This window comes from Sceloporus occidentalis, unplaced genomic scaffold (genome assembly GCF_023333645.1).
Source record: "Sceloporus occidentalis isolate IW3139 unplaced genomic scaffold, rSceOcc1.0.p SCAF_49, whole genome shotgun sequence".
Classification (NCBI taxonomy): Eukaryota; Metazoa; Chordata; class Lepidosauria; order Squamata; family Phrynosomatidae; genus Sceloporus; species Sceloporus occidentalis.
Genome location: NW_028317029.1, coordinates 7,111,935 through 7,128,870, shown reverse-complemented (window position 1 = coordinate 7,128,870; position 16,936 = coordinate 7,111,935). Strand labels below are relative to the sequence as shown.

General features: G+C 39.3%; 1 protein-coding gene across 1 annotated transcript in view; it reads left to right on the top strand.

Annotated features, from left to right (window-relative positions):
- Positions 1–2,814: 2,814 nt before the first annotated feature.
- LOC149288985 (vascular endothelial growth factor receptor 1-like) overlaps positions 2,815–16,936 on the top strand; it is a 30,368-nt gene continuing 16,246 nt past the window's right edge. The window contains exons 1-4 of the mRNA XM_089491218.1: positions 2,815–2,875; positions 12,720–12,810; positions 13,230–13,462; positions 15,262–15,386. Coding sequence (XP_089347344.1) covers positions 2,815–2,875; positions 12,720–12,810; positions 13,230–13,462; positions 15,262–15,386 — 510 coding nt within the window. The remainder of the gene's footprint in view (positions 2,876–12,719; positions 12,811–13,229; positions 13,463–15,261; positions 15,387–16,936) is intronic.

Genomic DNA, 16,936 nt, shown 5'->3' with positions numbered 1-16,936 from the left:
TAGAGCAATTCTAGTGCAGTGTTTTTGATCTTATCACCATAGCAACCAATGAAGTGATCCAATCAGCAGGTAAATACCATAGGATGCTATCGTGATAAGGCTACTTCTAACTTTGCACCTATTGCTCTTTTTAAAGGACCCCACCTGTATTCTTTTTGTACACTGAAAACGTTTTAGTGTCTGCCGCTTTCCCACTATTTTTGTAATATCCACTGAGCTCAAGCCATTTGTATATTTTAATAGTTCCATAATTTCTAATCTTATCGTATATGGGTAATGCATAAACGTGGCACAATGGTATAATGATATGTATAAACAGAACTATCACTATATATATATATATATATATATATATATAATGTATTGTGATAAACCCTATAGCATGAGGGCCATACATGTCACTTTAGGGCAATCAGAGTCAGGAACAGCAGCTTTGAACAAAACAGCACTTTATTTTAACCGCTTAAACCCCAAAAACCAAATCATAAAAAGAAAACCTAGCTCCCAATTGGAGCCCTCTCTAACTGAACTATGCTGGTCCAGACTGACCAGCCTAATCAGCCACTAACTCAACCTCCCAGCCAGACCCAGCTACGCCAGGCTCTGGAAAACCTCCCCCAGACGACACACAAAATGTCCAGGCAGGTATTGCCTCACTTGGCTCAGGGATGGTCTTCTTGTTCAGGGCCTCTCCTTGCCCCTGGGAGCGCAGGGAACTTCCTCTTCCCCCAACAGTCTCTCTGACTATCAAGCTCCAGGGGTTTTTAATGTCCAGCACCTGTGCCTGACGCCGGCCCCATAGGAATCCCGGACCGGATCCTGCAGATTTCTTGCCTCCTGGAAAACCCGGCATGGAATTTCCACAGCATGGGGGAATGGAGCATTGGTCCACCCTGCTCTCCAATTGCCCCACCCCAGGGACCCATATGTGTAATCTGCATAGCAGCTTTACTCAGATGCCATGCTAATCATATATATATATATATATATATATATATATATATATAAAACACACACAAACACACTATGGCTGCCCCAGTTAGCTTTGTAACTAGATACATACATAGTTACATAGGCTGCAATAAAGACATGCATCCATCAAATTGAGGCTTTCCCATTTCTGTTCATTTCTTGCTGTTGTAAGCTCTTTTGAGTAGCGCCCCCTCACCTTTTGTTTCTTTCAGTCAAAATTGTTATGTAATGCACTACCTGGTTATCCATTGTACAGCACTGTGGAATATACATATCATTATATAATAACCGTAAATGTTTATACCGGGTATGTTCCACTCTTTGTGGGATGATTGTATAACTTTTATTATTTATTTGGTGTGACATATTTTGTTGCTAAATCATGTTTCAGTTCTATTAAGAATATATGATACCTGCTGTGCAAATCAAATAGCCCATGTAAGAATAATGGGGCACCATGAGTGGCGTAACAAACAGTGCCTGGGCCCCCTGCAAGAATTACAGTGGGAGCCCCCCAAAAATGTTGGCGGCACCAGGAATGGCACATTGAGAGAGCTGGGGCTAAAAAACTAGTGTGCACCATTCTGAGCAGTATTTGTGTCCATATCAAAATGTGTTTCAAGTCACCTTCTCTATTAACCCTTTATCCCAGGTAAAGGATGGACTTGGTTCTCAAGTGTGGTCTCTTGGGATCAATAAATATTCAGGCATTTGAGGGTTACTCTGTGAGGTAAAATTGGAAGAAAGAACACATTCCTTTCTTGGACTCCTTTGTCTATTAACTTTCTTCAAACACCACACATATAAGGGAAAGTAGCATTTACCTATCTGTGCATAAAGGTGTGAGGGGACATTTAACACTGTAAGTGCCAGAGAACAGGGAAATTCACCTACCGGCACTGAAAGAGTTAAAAGTCATTTTTGAGGGTATGAATGAAAGGGTCATAGACTGCTCATTCATGATGAATAGACTGCTTAGGGTGGGCTGTTGGGAACTGGCATGCAACAAACGTTGATTGTTCTGGGAGAGAGTATGGGGCATAGGTGGGGTGAAAGGATGGGGCATGCGTGGGGTGAGAGGATGGGGCAGGTGGAGGGTGAGAGGATGGGGCATGTGTGGGGTGAGAGCATGGGGCATGTTGAGTGTGAGAGGATGGGGCATGTTGAGGGTGAGAGGATGGGGCATGTGTGGGGTGAGAGGATGGGGCATGTTGAGTGTGAGAGGATGGGGCATGTTGAGTGTGAGAGGATGGGGCATGTTGAGGGTGAGAGGAGGGGCATGAATGGGGTAAGAGGATGGGGCATGTGGGGGGTGAGAGGATGGGGCATGTGGGAGGTTGAGAGGATGGGGCATGCATGGGGTGAGAGGATGGGGCATAAACTGGATTTGAGGGTGACTCGAAGGATAGAACCTGAGCCCCTTTACCAGGGATTTAGTGTAGAGACGTCAATGGCAGGGGTGGGGCAATTGATGCTATTAGCCAAGGAGAGGTTATATTAGGGGTGTGAGAAGTTAGCTTTACATAATGAATGGAGATGCCCCAGGGACTCCGAGCGCTGCCCCACACTCCAGGATACTCCTTCCAGCCCTGCTCCTTAGAAGACACTGCTGTGTAGAAGTCATTCTGTAGGAGGCTGCTGGAGGAAGAGGACGTCCCGACACTGCTGGATAGTGCTTTGTGCAGGATAACGCTTCATCACTACTGTAACTCACAGCCTGGGGACCGAAGAGGACACAAAGCACTCGCTGGGAGCACAGATCACCTTTATTTATTATTAATACTCACAGAACCGGCAGCCTTGCTCTGTGAATTGTGGCATTGAGGCTAGGATTGCTCAGCCATGTTAAGCTGTATGACGGTGGGAATGCTGTGCCTGCTCTTTGGATGTTTAATGCTAACAGGTAGGTGAATTTCTTTACTGGGAGTTTACAAGGTCAGGTATCCAGAAGAAGGTGCTAAAGGGTTCTAGAGCTCATCAATGATATATTTGATTGGAATTTCTAGAACTAGAGCAGTTATATGAAGTGAGCAGTGACATCATAAAATGCAGTGGCTGAGATTATACATTACCCCAGGTATAGGCAGTTCCAGATGATAGCCCTGTCAACAGTAGCCATAAGCATGATGGTGGTTTATTCGTGTGAGTTTATTGTACGTTTGTGATCCAGGATTTTATCACTAAGAGACGAAATAAGTTGTTAAAAAGAACCAACTCTCTGCATTTATTATCATTGTGGTACTGTGAGTAGTAGTAGTTATGAGATCCAACATATTCTGTAGCACTGATCAATGAGTTTGAAGCACATTGAGAGCCAACTGGGGTTACGTGAAACACAAAGTGTTAACTGAGCTGGCTCCTGAAAGGCTACCAGATTTAGATATGATTCATAACTAATTCAGGACCAGTGGGGGCATAAGTAACAAATTATCTTAAATAGATGATAGTGTTATCTATAGGGAGAGGGGTGTGTGGAGTCCAGAAATGATGTTAATTCTATAAGTATGCAGTTTCAAATGATTTAGTAAAAGTTAGATTTTGCACAGGAAAAAAATCATACAGAGAGATGTATTAGCCAATGACTACTGGTGTCGGACTAAAAACTTCTGGATTCCAATAATTTGTTTATTCATTTGTTGCTGCACAGTGTGTTTGATACAATTTAAAATGCTTTTTTTCATTATTTCTATTTTCCCATATATAGTTATCCTATTCAAATTTGTGTGCTTTTTACAGCAGTTGCAAGTGAAATACTTTTTTGGAGTCAGTGATTGATTTAAATGTAATGCAAATTCCTTAGCGCATTTTTTTACATAGGTGTGTGTATATATATATATATATATATATATATATATGTACCGTTCAAAAGTTTGGGGTCACAGCTTTCATGGAAAACAAGGAAATTTGTAGCTGTGACATAATTTCAGAATTAGCCTTTTAAACTTAAACTTGGATTAGCGAACACAAGGTGCCATTGGAACACAGGAGTGATGGGATATTCCATTAAAAAAACAGCTACATTAGTTATTAACAGCATTAACAACGTCTATTGTATTTCTGATGCATTTGATGTTATTTTAATGGCCAAAATGTATTTTTCTGTTAAAAACAAGGACCCCAAACTTTTGAACAGTAGTGTATATATTCACTTGGATACTCTGGAGGAGGCTGTTGGATTTCCCCTTTGCATGTACTCTGTTTCTCTGAAATCGCCTGTGTGGGTGAATTTAACAAGAGACTGGCGCTTTCTCAGAAATCCGGTGATTGATATAGTGATGGTGACACACAAATCTTTGTGTAGGTGGGATGGCACCCAGCAGTTAAATGGTGACATACATATAGTCTTACAGTATCTCTGTTAAAATGGTCATAGCTTATGTAATTCTCCATATCATGTGGGAGTGAGTGTGTGTGTGTGTGTGTGAGTGAGCGTGTGTGTGTGGGGATGGTACAGGTCTAATTTCTGGTTAGATGTCAGAATATCCACAAGGTAATTGTCAGATACTAAACTGGGATAAATTTTGAGCTACCAAAGATGCTTGGTTCCTCATTTTTGAGTGATAAAGCATTCTTCCTGTGTGCGAAAACATAGTCTAACGCCAGTGAAATGCTACTGAAATGTATCAAATGAAATACGATAATTGATTATTGAAGATGATGGACTTTGATATGAATTAAGTTGAGTACCAATAGTATGTACAGGACATGGAAACCTGTGCAAGCCTTTATTTATGGTTCATGTTTTATTTTATGGATTATTATCTAGTTAGCCTGTTATAAAATATTAACTGGTGTTATAATGTGAATGGATGGAACTCTGAAAGCATGTCCTTTGTCTCGTACCATACATTGTTTTTAAATCTTTTGAGCTGAAATTTGCTGAAACTAAGCCTCCATCCCACTCACATCCCACTAACATTAACCTCCCTGCTTGCCACTAGCAAAATAAAGAATCCTACTTCTGGGTCCCAGCATTTAAGAGATGTTCATGTTCATCCAGGGCACCCCTGCTCAATTATGTGTAAAGATTTAAAATTGAAATTTAAGTAGAACTTAGTAGTAACCTAATGTGGCTCTTTGATCTTGCCACAACTATCTCCTCTTCGAGTATGACATACCTGTATTATTTCTGCTACACCTAATCCAGGGTATTACTACACTAATGTGTAGTAATGTGCTACTAAAAAAAAATAGAACTTGCAAAATTTTGAAGAGGTCATCTGAGAAATATATCAAACTTTAAGTTTGAAATAGAAATAATAAGGACCTTTTATGACCTTAAAATGAGTCATATTTAATCGGTAAGTATCCCTTGATTTTAATTTAAGGGAAAAAACAATTTCTGCATTTATCTTCATCTGTAAGATGTACTTCTCCTTTCAATTTAAATGAATCATTTAATAGATTGATAAAGTATTATTGCAGTATTATAGCATACCCTGAGCAAACAAATGGTCCTCCAAAAGGTCCAGAAAAAAACATGACTTTGTTCAAGTACAGATTTGTGAGATGTACTGTGACATACTAGTGAGAAAAGCATCAGTCTGATTGTAAAGGAGTCAGCAACTCAACACCAGACTATGTGACCTTGAGAATTTGCCCATTCACCCCAAGACCCCGAGATAATCCTCGTGAAATTCCCACTTGCATTTTTGTACTTCCACCAGCAGGAACTCTGGATCAATAAATGTACATTTAGTAAACATGTTTATAAACAATTGGAAGTATTTATTTAGAGGTCTGTTGTAAAACTGATTATAGCTATTGCTGCCAACATTACATTAAGGAAAATGATTTAGAATTTGTATAACTAGTGATTAAATCTAATCTGTCCTGTTTCGTTAAATTACTGGCAAACTGATACGTGTTCATGCAGAAAGCTGCCAAAATAACTTTTCCAGTTAAGTACTTCACAGTGGATGCAACTTGTGCACAGTCTTAGATATTAAAGCACTTAAGACGTGATTATTAAACTGCTAAACATTGAGGAAATAATATGCTGGGAACCTTTCTTTAGAAGAAATGTACTAATTTATTATTAAAATAGTTTGGGTCAGTTTTGCTCATATTCACGCTTATACAATATACATCATGAAATGACACTGTATATTGGCCTTTTGCCTATGTGCTGGGGGGGAAGAATTTTCCTACAGCACATTTCTGGTCAGTCTCCCTCTTCCTGTGTGGTCAGGAAGTGCTCTCCTCCACCTTTAAGAAATGGTGTTCTAAGGAACCTTTCATATCTGTGGAAATGATACGCCAGTCACCTCCAACCTTTATCCCAATCTCCCAGCCACTCCATACCAGTTTACTCTTCCATGCTGCAGTCCGGCATGAATACAGACTACTCACAAGTGCAACTTACGTTCACACCAGTGGACATTCCTGTTTGTCCCACACTCCTTAAATAGACTTCTTCCTGATATTAAAGGAAATGACTTTCTCATATCCTCGGTTGTGTTCTTTCCAGCTACATTCCCTGAAATAGATCATTCGCTTCCTGTTACCTGAGTGCTTGCCTGCCTCTGCTATAAACACAGCCCTGCCTTTTTCACATTTGATTTCCTCTAACTCCCCATGATACTCTGTTATCATGGCTTATCTCGTGTCCTTTCCCCTCTTGTCTGCTCTCCCACTGAGCATCATAGACGTTGTGATGTCTCATGTCCTGCCTGGCTCTTAACCTAAATTTGGATAGACCACTTTTGTGCCAACTGCTGCTATTGTGGGACTTCAACTTCCATTCCACTCAACCTTTAGCATAAAATCTGTATACAACCTTGGTCTAGACATCTCGCAATGCAAAGTCCGATTTCCTTCTTCTTGCAGTTAATGTTATCTTTTGTCTACAGTGACCTGTCTGCTCTTTATTGCCTTCATTTGGTTTTCAGATATCAGAACCGTACTTAACGCCACTGGACCTGTTTTAATGGCAGCAAATAGGAGGGTGCTTTTCTTTCATCTATAGTTTTTATTGCTTAAAATAAAACCCTTCACATTTTCCTGCTGAGTAGTAACATTTAAGGTGTTGTTCTGCTGAATTTAAGACTGTTTTGACTAAATACAGCAATAGAAACATCACAGTGCTGCTGAATCATAAAACACTTATCAAAAATGATCTTACCCCATTCATAGTCATTTGACTCAAAATTAGCCACTCAGGGTAGAACTGGCGAGATTAAATCCATGGGGAAAGTCTAACACAGTGGACAAGTAACAGTGCAGCCCAAAAGACATTTTCTTGTCTTCTCCAAAACAGAAAGAAAGAAGAATAATTCATAGAAAAAACCCTAAATGTGTATTTAAAGCATACACAAGCGTCCCAGGGGGCAATGGGATTGCCAATTTATTTGGCCCAGTGTAATTGTACATTTTGTACAGGTCTTTGATGGAACTCAGCATCTCATCATGACAGAATAAACTTGGATTATATAATACATGCAATGCTTATTCTACTGTGAACTTCGTAGGAGTTTGTAACGATTATTATACTTGCAAGCTCTTGAAATCCAGTAATCAGACTTTGCACATAGCAGATTTTATAAGATTTTAGTTTTCTTATGCACAGTACATGATCTAATGCTGAGCCATGGAGATTCACTCCATTCTCAGTGTGAGTGAGCAGTTTTGTGGAACTGTAACATTTATTTGCCAGTTTGGGATTGAGTAAATAAACTGTGGGATAAATCAAACAGGAGGGGAAAGTCCAGCTTGGCACATGGAGCCATGAGCAGCTCATGCAAAAAGTCCCTTTCCACATGGGTAACATTGCATACAAATAACCGAACAATTCCTACCCTCCTCCAGTCTGTCTCCTCACTGACCTAACTTAGAACAGGACCACTTATCCGTCTGAGAAGTTATGGAGCAGGGGTGGCCATGCCTGTTCTCTGAGACTGGGAAACTCAATAGGTTAGGTAACACGTTGCTTATTTACACACATGGTGTTTACATGCTAATTATAGGAGGGGAGGTATTCCATACAACATTTCAACAAACAATAAAGAAATATCAAATTAGATGGACATAAGATACAAGACCAGATGACTGCTTTAGGTAACAAAGAAACCTGTATGCATTGATTATGGGGTCCAAGAACACAATGAGCACACAATTGCAGCAAGAGCACAACGTATAAAATTAGCCATCCTCAGGTTGATCTGTAACTTGCAGTTGCCTCAAATTTGTGGCAGGCCATCATGCATGACTGTGTTACCGGTGTTTATACAAGCATGTAACCAGCGTTTTAAATCAAATAATAGACTGGACTCGGTGGTAACTGAATAGCAATCCAGATTCATTAACTGAGACAAAATGTATCACTGGTTTTTATCTCATTTATTTTTGCATTTTATTACTTGTGATTGATTTAACTCCAGCATTGAATCAGGTCCCCCTTCAATGTTTTGGTAAACTCTAAGCCCCATATATTCATGCATCTATAATGTAAAACATATCTAACCAATGCGCTCCCCTCGACCGGCCACTGTAGAATGATGGAGGTCTGCAGACATAGCTAAAATGACTATAGAAAGCATTCAACCCCTGACTGGGTCCTTTCTGTATTCCTTTTATGTATTTATCTTATGTAAATGTGCACAGGACATGGATTTATTGTGCCTACTAAATATGATGAGTGTGTACCAAATGTTTTTTGGACACTATATTAATGGACCACTTGGCTGGAATATACCCCTGAGCTGAATTATGCTAATCCTCCCCTGTCTGTATGCGTGCGTCTTTTGCAATTTGCAGAAAAAAATAAAAAATTGTTATTCCTCCTGAGGATACATTTCACAATTGAATTCATTTACTTCAATTACTGGTTGTATTATTTTATAATTTATGCAGAATCCGCCAGTATAAACACATCCGCACTTGCATCAACAAACATGTTCACCATACTTCATCAAGTTCATTGCTCATGGTTGTTGTGCAATGAAGAAAAGTTACTAGAATGCTTAATGTTATTTAACCTACTTGGGACCCAATATTATTTTATAGTCAGTACTGCTTTAACAACTACATTTAATTTTCTATTAGCCAGTTGGCTACTCTAAAACTGACATCTGATGTCTCCAAGCATTGCATAGTTCATTATGTCGTATGGATAGTAGCAGCGGTATATGAATGTAGCTGTAATTTTATGCTGGCTTTGCATATACCCAAGGATGGACAACTGACAGGATACAGCATGGAAAATAATGAACACAAGGCAGAAGATATCCCTTTATAACATAATTGTGCCCGCATTATCAATTACTACTCTCAACATTTGGTCCTTATCAGCACATCCTGTTCTTTATCTCTTCTTTGTATCCTTAATGTCACTTAAAGATTCGTTCCAGACAATCAATCAATCTAGTCTCCTAAAGAAATATATTTCTATTAGGTGATAAATTATATCTCTATCTTTTGGTTTTGTTTGTTTTCCAAGCATCACATCCGTTATTTAGTCAAGAGTGTCAAGCCGCAGGATACAGATCTACCTGGTGTTCAGCATAGCACTTGGAGTGTTGGCCAGAGATACACAATTTTCATATGATGAGGAATATTCTAGTTAGTATCAGGTACTCCATGATGAGTTGCCTACACCACCTGATTTAACGCACCCTTTTCGAAAGAGTGTTTGTGGTCGATGACCATACCTGGGAACTTCCCATGGTACACTATCTGGAGCTCTTCTTCTAGGTAGTGGCTCCATGAATGGAGGCATGGCTAACCATTCAAAAGATGGAGCTAGCTACACATATAGGCATGGCTAGATTTAAGTGGGCAGGTGGGAAAGTACATGGGAGTGGACATGGCCAAAATGCTGCTCCCCTACCCAGAAAAGAAGGTGGGGGGGTCACCCGGAGAAATGGTGAAGGAGACTCCAGGTCTTCCATGGAAAATTATCAGGCATCTTGGGGATGGAATAAGGGCCTAGGGATTATTTTTCTGGTAGATTGCACGTTAGTCATATCTGTGTAATGTAAAATCTCGGAAATCAAAGCAAACACATGATTGGAATGTAGAAATTCCCATCAATTTATCTTTTCTGGTAAATATATTTTAAATAAACTGTCAAATGGTATTTGAAAATGGGTTGTGGTCTGAATTCAGAAAAAAACCTCAGTTTAGTATGGTTTAGAAACTGCTGTTTCACTTGATCCGGCTAATTTGACACATGCCGAGACGTTTATAAAGCAAAATGGGACATGATGTCACAAACCTGTGATGTGGTGCAAACAAAGCAATTTCTTAAATTGTTTTTCGCAGAAAGAATATTGATTAAGTAATGTGTTAACTACTTTTTGACATAAACCTCAATTGTAGAATTGATGGGGAAATGGAAATAATTTGTTTCATATGCAGATACTTCCAGGAATCGTAGGCAGCTTCGTGGTGCATCTGTACCAGGGGAGCTCCCCTCAGAGGTATAGCTATGTAAGAACCTAATGCTATCTATAATGCTCAAGGACCGGGCCTGCGTAACTCACATGCCTTTGGTGCATTTATGGGCTACCAGTAGACAGAAAAGTGTTACCGTGTTACTGAGAAGCGCTGCATGTGGGAGTATTTAAGCAACTAAGACATCTCTGCTGCTATTTATAAGTGAGCTAACCTTTTAGTATTCATGGAACCGTTTGTTTAGTCATACATACTTAGTTTCAAGACCTCAGAGATCCTTTCTTCAAATGTATACTTTTATCATACAAAGGGACCTCTGAGGTTTTGAAAGCTAACGTCACTCATTTTGTGACAAAAATATTAAACACATATAATATTTGTGTATTGTTATTATATGTGTATTGTAAATACGGTATATAGCATAGCATAAAACCTAGATTTAAATTTCCATAGGAAATGTATGTTTGTCCTCTAACTATATTTGTCATTGGACAAACAGGGTAAATGTCCGATGGCCAAGGCCCAAAGTTGCTTCCCATATACCATTATTCCAGTTTGTGCGGAAGGTACAGTCGGATATAGGTTTCAGCCTTAAGTGTGCGGCTGAATGCTGGTTACACGTGGCTGCACACTGTGTAAGAGTCTCATTTACTGTATCAGCCGCTGGCCTTAAAGTGCCAGAGCTGGTTTTAATTCCAGTCAGCTCCTGGTTGAGGTACTTGAATCAGAGGTGCAGTTTAACTTTCTTATTGGCTTTTTATATTAATGAATATTCCGTCTTAATCTAAGAAAATCAAGATCTACATAACTGTTGCTCAGCCTTCTATGAAATACCTCTCTGACAATATGCAATGTACCAGAGTCCCAATTACTGTTGTGTCACCAAGAAATATAAATACTGTTCTTGCGCTCGCAACTATCTGCCAAGAATGTTTTCTTCCAACAAAAAAAAAGCCCGAAGTTGCAAGCGTCTCTTGTTATGATTTGTGATGATATCAGTACTTGGTCATTTCCAGCTTTATGGCACAAGTGGCATGTAAGGACATAATCATGAGCCAGAGAGCTGAACTGCGATTGAGTTTCCTTTGACGTACATAGAGTTTCCCTCTATTTCTCATCATTTCAGTGCTTCCATTTGTGTTAGCAGGGAGCCATAGTGATAAAAGCTGCACGAGCATTTCTTAAAGATTTCACACATGTAGAGTTGTTGAGGATTGTGAGTCAGTTGCCACCCTGAAGAATTTCTCTAACGTTTCCATTCTACCTACGAAGCCTAATGGCTTCCAGCCAGTTAGGCATAATCCCAATGTCTGTAGACACAGATATATGTAACATTAGTGGAAGTCAGGACACTCAATTGCTCAGTGCTGAAGTCCTAGTAGCCGCAATAACCCCTTCATACTACATTGTTTATTAAATATTTTTCAGGGGGAACAGTTATACATATTACAATGATTACCTGTTGTTAAGTATTGTATTGGGAAGATGATGCTTTGGTGGTCACCAAGCTGTACATGTTTGTGAGACACAAGTAGTGTGAAACTTGATGTTCTAGATTAAACGGATCAACTCTGTGAGTTCACAATACAGTATGAGGGGCACTTCTGCTGAGCTTGCGTCTACAAGAAGAGCTGACCCATAGTAATGCAGGTATAAATTGGTGGGATAACCGTCAAGGAATGCTTTACTTTCTGTTGTGTAAAGATATTCCAGCAAGGTTCTCCTATACGTAAATGGGAGTATGACAAATAGACCTTACTTTGAGTTGACTTGAGCAACTGGCTTAACCAAGAAACTTTAATGAAATGCACCAGGACTGTGGATGCACTAAACCCAGTAAGCTTCCGTAGAGAAGGGCCAAATTTGCACTGCATAATTAAGGTGGCTTTGTCATGTTTTCCAAATCCTACAATATGCAATCTAGATTGTAAGCTTGTTTGAGCAGGGTCCTCTTTACCTATTGTTTCTGTAAGTCAGATTGTTATGTTATGTGCTACTTGTTACGCTGCGCTGCGGGATACGTTGGTGCTATATAAAACAATAAATAATAATACATATGAGAAACACATTTATTATACATTTACTTGTGCTAAAAGTTGTGAGAGTGTCAGTTTCTCTTTAATTTAGTGAAGTTACCTTTTTCAACAGGACTCTTATTTATATAATGTAACTCTAGAAAACATTTGTTTGTGCAGTGGCAGGAAAAAGGACCATGTTAAAGTATTATGGAATCTGTTGAAGTTATATGATGTAAACACGTAGCCATATTACAGTGGCGTCTTACACAATAAACAGCCACTTAATATTATTTCATAAATATATAGCTAATTTTTTTTTATCATTTTCCTCATTAGGTCATAGTTCTGCTTCCAGGGCACCCAAGCTCAATATAAAAGCAAAGGAGATAGTTATACACGCAGGCCAGCCGCTTCATCTCACGTGCAGGTAAGTGTTTCTTACTTTATCTGTAGTTGTAAAAGTTCTACATACCAAATGCATACCTGGCAACTCTCCAGGTTTGACGTGGAGTCTCTGGGTGAAGCACTGCTTCCTGGGGTCTCTGAGTCAGTTCCCCGTTTTGGCCACATCCACTTCCCCATCGTACAATCTATTTAAGGTTGTCTGCAGCTATTCCCACACCTGTCCACACCTTACCTTGTGAAGCCTCTCCCCAGAAGAATGTGCGCTCCAGATAACCATAGAAAGCTATGAGCTATGGTCACCATAGCAGTGATGTCTCCTAAAACTGGCTAACTCAATTTCTCATTAGATTAGGTTACCAGAATAACTACTCCTTCCATGATCGTATATATTTATTTGTGATCGCAATATTATGGCTAATGTTAAATGTCATTCTTTTACAGTGGTGAAGAAAATGTTTTTTGGAAATTCTCAGCCATTTTAGGCAAGGATAGTAAAAGACTGCATATTACACAGAACGTCTGTGAAGGGCATCCCAAGAAAGTGTGCCGAAGGCGCCTAACCTTGAGAAAGGCTCAGATAAACGATACAGGGTTTTACAGCTGTGAACTCTATTCATCATTCAAAAGACCAGCAAGGAGGGACCTGTCTACTAGTATATATGTATTTATTACAGGTAATGAGGTGTTGGGTTTTTATAAATACTTTAACATAAATTATATAAAATAACATAATGAAAGGAGTCTAAGTGGTCCGACTTTGTCATTGGGGTTTATTCAATAAGCTGAGGAATAGAGCAGTCCACTATCCCACTTTTGCTATTAATGGGGACCACAGGACAGTTGGGGAGTTCCTCTATTATCCTCCGACCAGAGGAGCTGTCAGATATGATGTCATGACATAGTAAAGCTGTGGGCTGGGAGATGATGTAAGGTAGGTAGATTGGTCTAGCTCTGCCCCACCCTGCCTCTTGACATACCACTTTGGACACCTGCAATCTTGGTGGGCATGATATATTACTTTGGAACTTAGCACCATAGTCAACTTCATCAACTTCATCAACATTCTATTGTGTAGAATGACGCTTTTATTAACTGTGTCTAATTATCAATGCGCACACAAAATTTTATTCAAACAGGGTGTTTCTCTTTTTCCAAGCGATAGTTTCCTTGTTTGCTTGTTGAATTGATGGCAAAGTTACAATCCTTGGCTGAACTCTTGCAGCCCTGGTTTATCCTTTTGGCATTCTTCACTTCCCCTGGGCCAGACATCCCCTATGGCAGTCTCTGGAAGTAAAGAGCTGGAGGAGGACACAGTTGAGAAATGTCTCTTTTAGCTTACACTCTCTAACCTCATGTCCAAACTGTGATGAACCCAAGGTAATAAAGGGGAGGAGATACATTGTTGGAAAACACAACTAACATTTGACAGTTTGGCTGTTTTAGTGGAAGGATGCAGGTTCTTCACATCCCTGCTCTTCATGGCGCCAGCCATTCCTGCTCCAATAATTAATTCCATGTTCTCCTGACACTGTTTGTAATAATAAATGTTATTGGGAAGGGGGGGGGGGTTGAATCTTCTTCTCCCTAGTTGGACTTTCTTAGCCTGTTGGTCAAAGGGTTAACAATATAGCAAATGATATTGGTATAGAAAGCGGGCTGTCATTGGAGGACCTGGCAGCCGTGTGTGGTGACATTGTGTCTGCGGACAGCCTCGAGAACGCTTCTTCCTCCACCTTGTAGTGATATCTGTGGTTTGAGTGCAGGAAATCACTGCTGCAAGTTTCCGAAATAGTTTTTTACTTCCAGGGCATGAATGAATATGTCCCGAGGGGCCGGTAATAATTAGTTCTACAGATGATTAAAAGTAAAGCGCTAGCGAACTTTTCACGCATCCATTAACTCTGAAAAACAACATCCTTATTTAAACTTTAATTTCTTCCAAGTAAAAGGTAGAGGAAATTATAGTAATTTACACATATTTTGGTCGTTACCATGGATACCATCCCTTTTGCTATGTGAAAAAGATGAATTACATATTTCCCTCAAGGACCTAACATTTGTCTTAGATTTTGTAATAAGCGAGGAATCTGCTGTTTGCACACGGAACCTCCTAAACTAATATATATATTTATTTGTACGGGTGGATTTATAATTACAAAATTCGCAATATAGTTAATTCAAAGAACTGTTACCAAGGCCTTTTATGTGCCATTATTATTATTATTATTTATTTATTTATTTATTTATTTATATTAGCCATTATACAGCCGCGACCAGGACTTAACAAGTCGTGCATCACAATATGGACCCAAAAGGAGAACCCTGCTCAAACCAGCTTTAGCCACATAAAATAAACTCTTTTGAGCCATTTGAAATGTTGAAAAATATGTAAAAATAATACATCCTTGTTTATTGGCAATCATGGTGATATCTTGTTTGTTTAACGATACGATCTGTTTTTTTTTTCTTCCAGAACCAAACACACCGTTTGTAGAGATGCACAGGAACATACCCGGGGTCGTACGCATGATTGAAGGAGAGGAGCTTGTTATTCCTTGTCGGACGACGTCTCCAAACATAACTGTCACCTTTAAGAAGGTCAGATTTACAGATTATGTGTTGCTGTATCCTAGATTGATAGGGTTAACTTTGGAGTAGTAGCTGGAATTTTTTAACAATGAAAGTAGGCGGCAGAACCGAGCTGTTCATTTTAAGGTTTATTCACTAAACTGTGAGTTTTTAGTAGATGCAAGTTGAAAAACTATGCATAGCGAAAGGTCAACATTATGAAGTTTATCCTAAGAGAAGAGTCGCACTGGCCCTGTATCATGTATAGTCCAATAAGTGAGATTTAGAAAATATGTCAACCATCTTATCTGTGAGAGCGTATATGATAAAAACATTTAAATAGATATTCAAGGAGATTAAGAGTGTGGTAGATCAGTAGATCAGTCTTCCAGAAGAGGTGGTAGAGGTTAATACAGTGAGGGAATTTAAGCATGCTTGAGATAGGCATCCTGAGATTAAGACTAGACCAAGGTTTGAGTTTCTCGCTGATTTAATGATGCATGATACAGGGCTAGCTTCGCCCTTCTTGCAAGTGCAACTAGAAAACTAGAAATTGGCCAGAATGAGTAGGATTTGGCAGTTAGAGCATTTTAGTTCGTTCTGTAGGAAAATTGTGGCCAGAGTAGCTGAGGTATTTTACCCAGAGTCAGCTGTTCAGATCTGCTGCGTATTATAGTCCTGTTAATGTATGTGAATCACACTTGCAATGGTCGCTGTCCTCCATCGTCATGTAGGTCCTGGGCCCAAAGGAGTTTTTTTGGGGGGGATTATCGGTACCTTATACACTATACTGTCTTTATTAATCTTTCCTACATGATACATCACTACTAGTCACAAAGCAATTCATCTTTCCATATGGTCACTTCAACTTAATGTAGAGCAATTTTGGAATGAACTGATTTGCAGAGAATTTCTTTAAATCATCCTATAGCAAAAAAAAACTAATTGTACTGGTTATCTGATGCCATTACATTTTCCCTGAAGCTATACAGCTATTTTAAGTTCCCTTTTTAATTTAACAAAGCACTCTTTTAAATTGCGTTACAGTTTCACCTGAAAGAACATCAGTAACAGAAACCTAATGATATTTGTGTAGGAAGGAATGTTATTTTGTGGACGATGTTCAAGGTTCATATTCTCATCTTCATTCACGTGGACAATCTGCATTGTCCTCAGAACTTTGAAGTAAGAAGTTAATGTCCCTGTTCCTCAAGTGTTGAACTTTGCAGCTGGCAGAACAGGCCAAAGTCATTAGGACCATATCCTGTGTTGACAGGATTTTACAAAGTTTTCATTTTCAGTCACGTTTCTCACATCCTTATCAGATCGTCTGTGCCTTCCAATGACTTGGGTCAGCCCTGCAGAATATTTCACGTTATGTAACCTTAGTAATGTATCTGTGATCGGGGGAAACCTTGGGAAAATAGAGAATCTGCTTCATAAAATAAATTGTAGAACAAAAGTGTATGATTTGAGGCTGGGTGAAGGACTTCTGGAGGACTCTACTGAGTTGAAGGACACCAGACCTATGATTGACTTTATTACTGGTACTACGAATTTGATATTATTATCACTTGAAT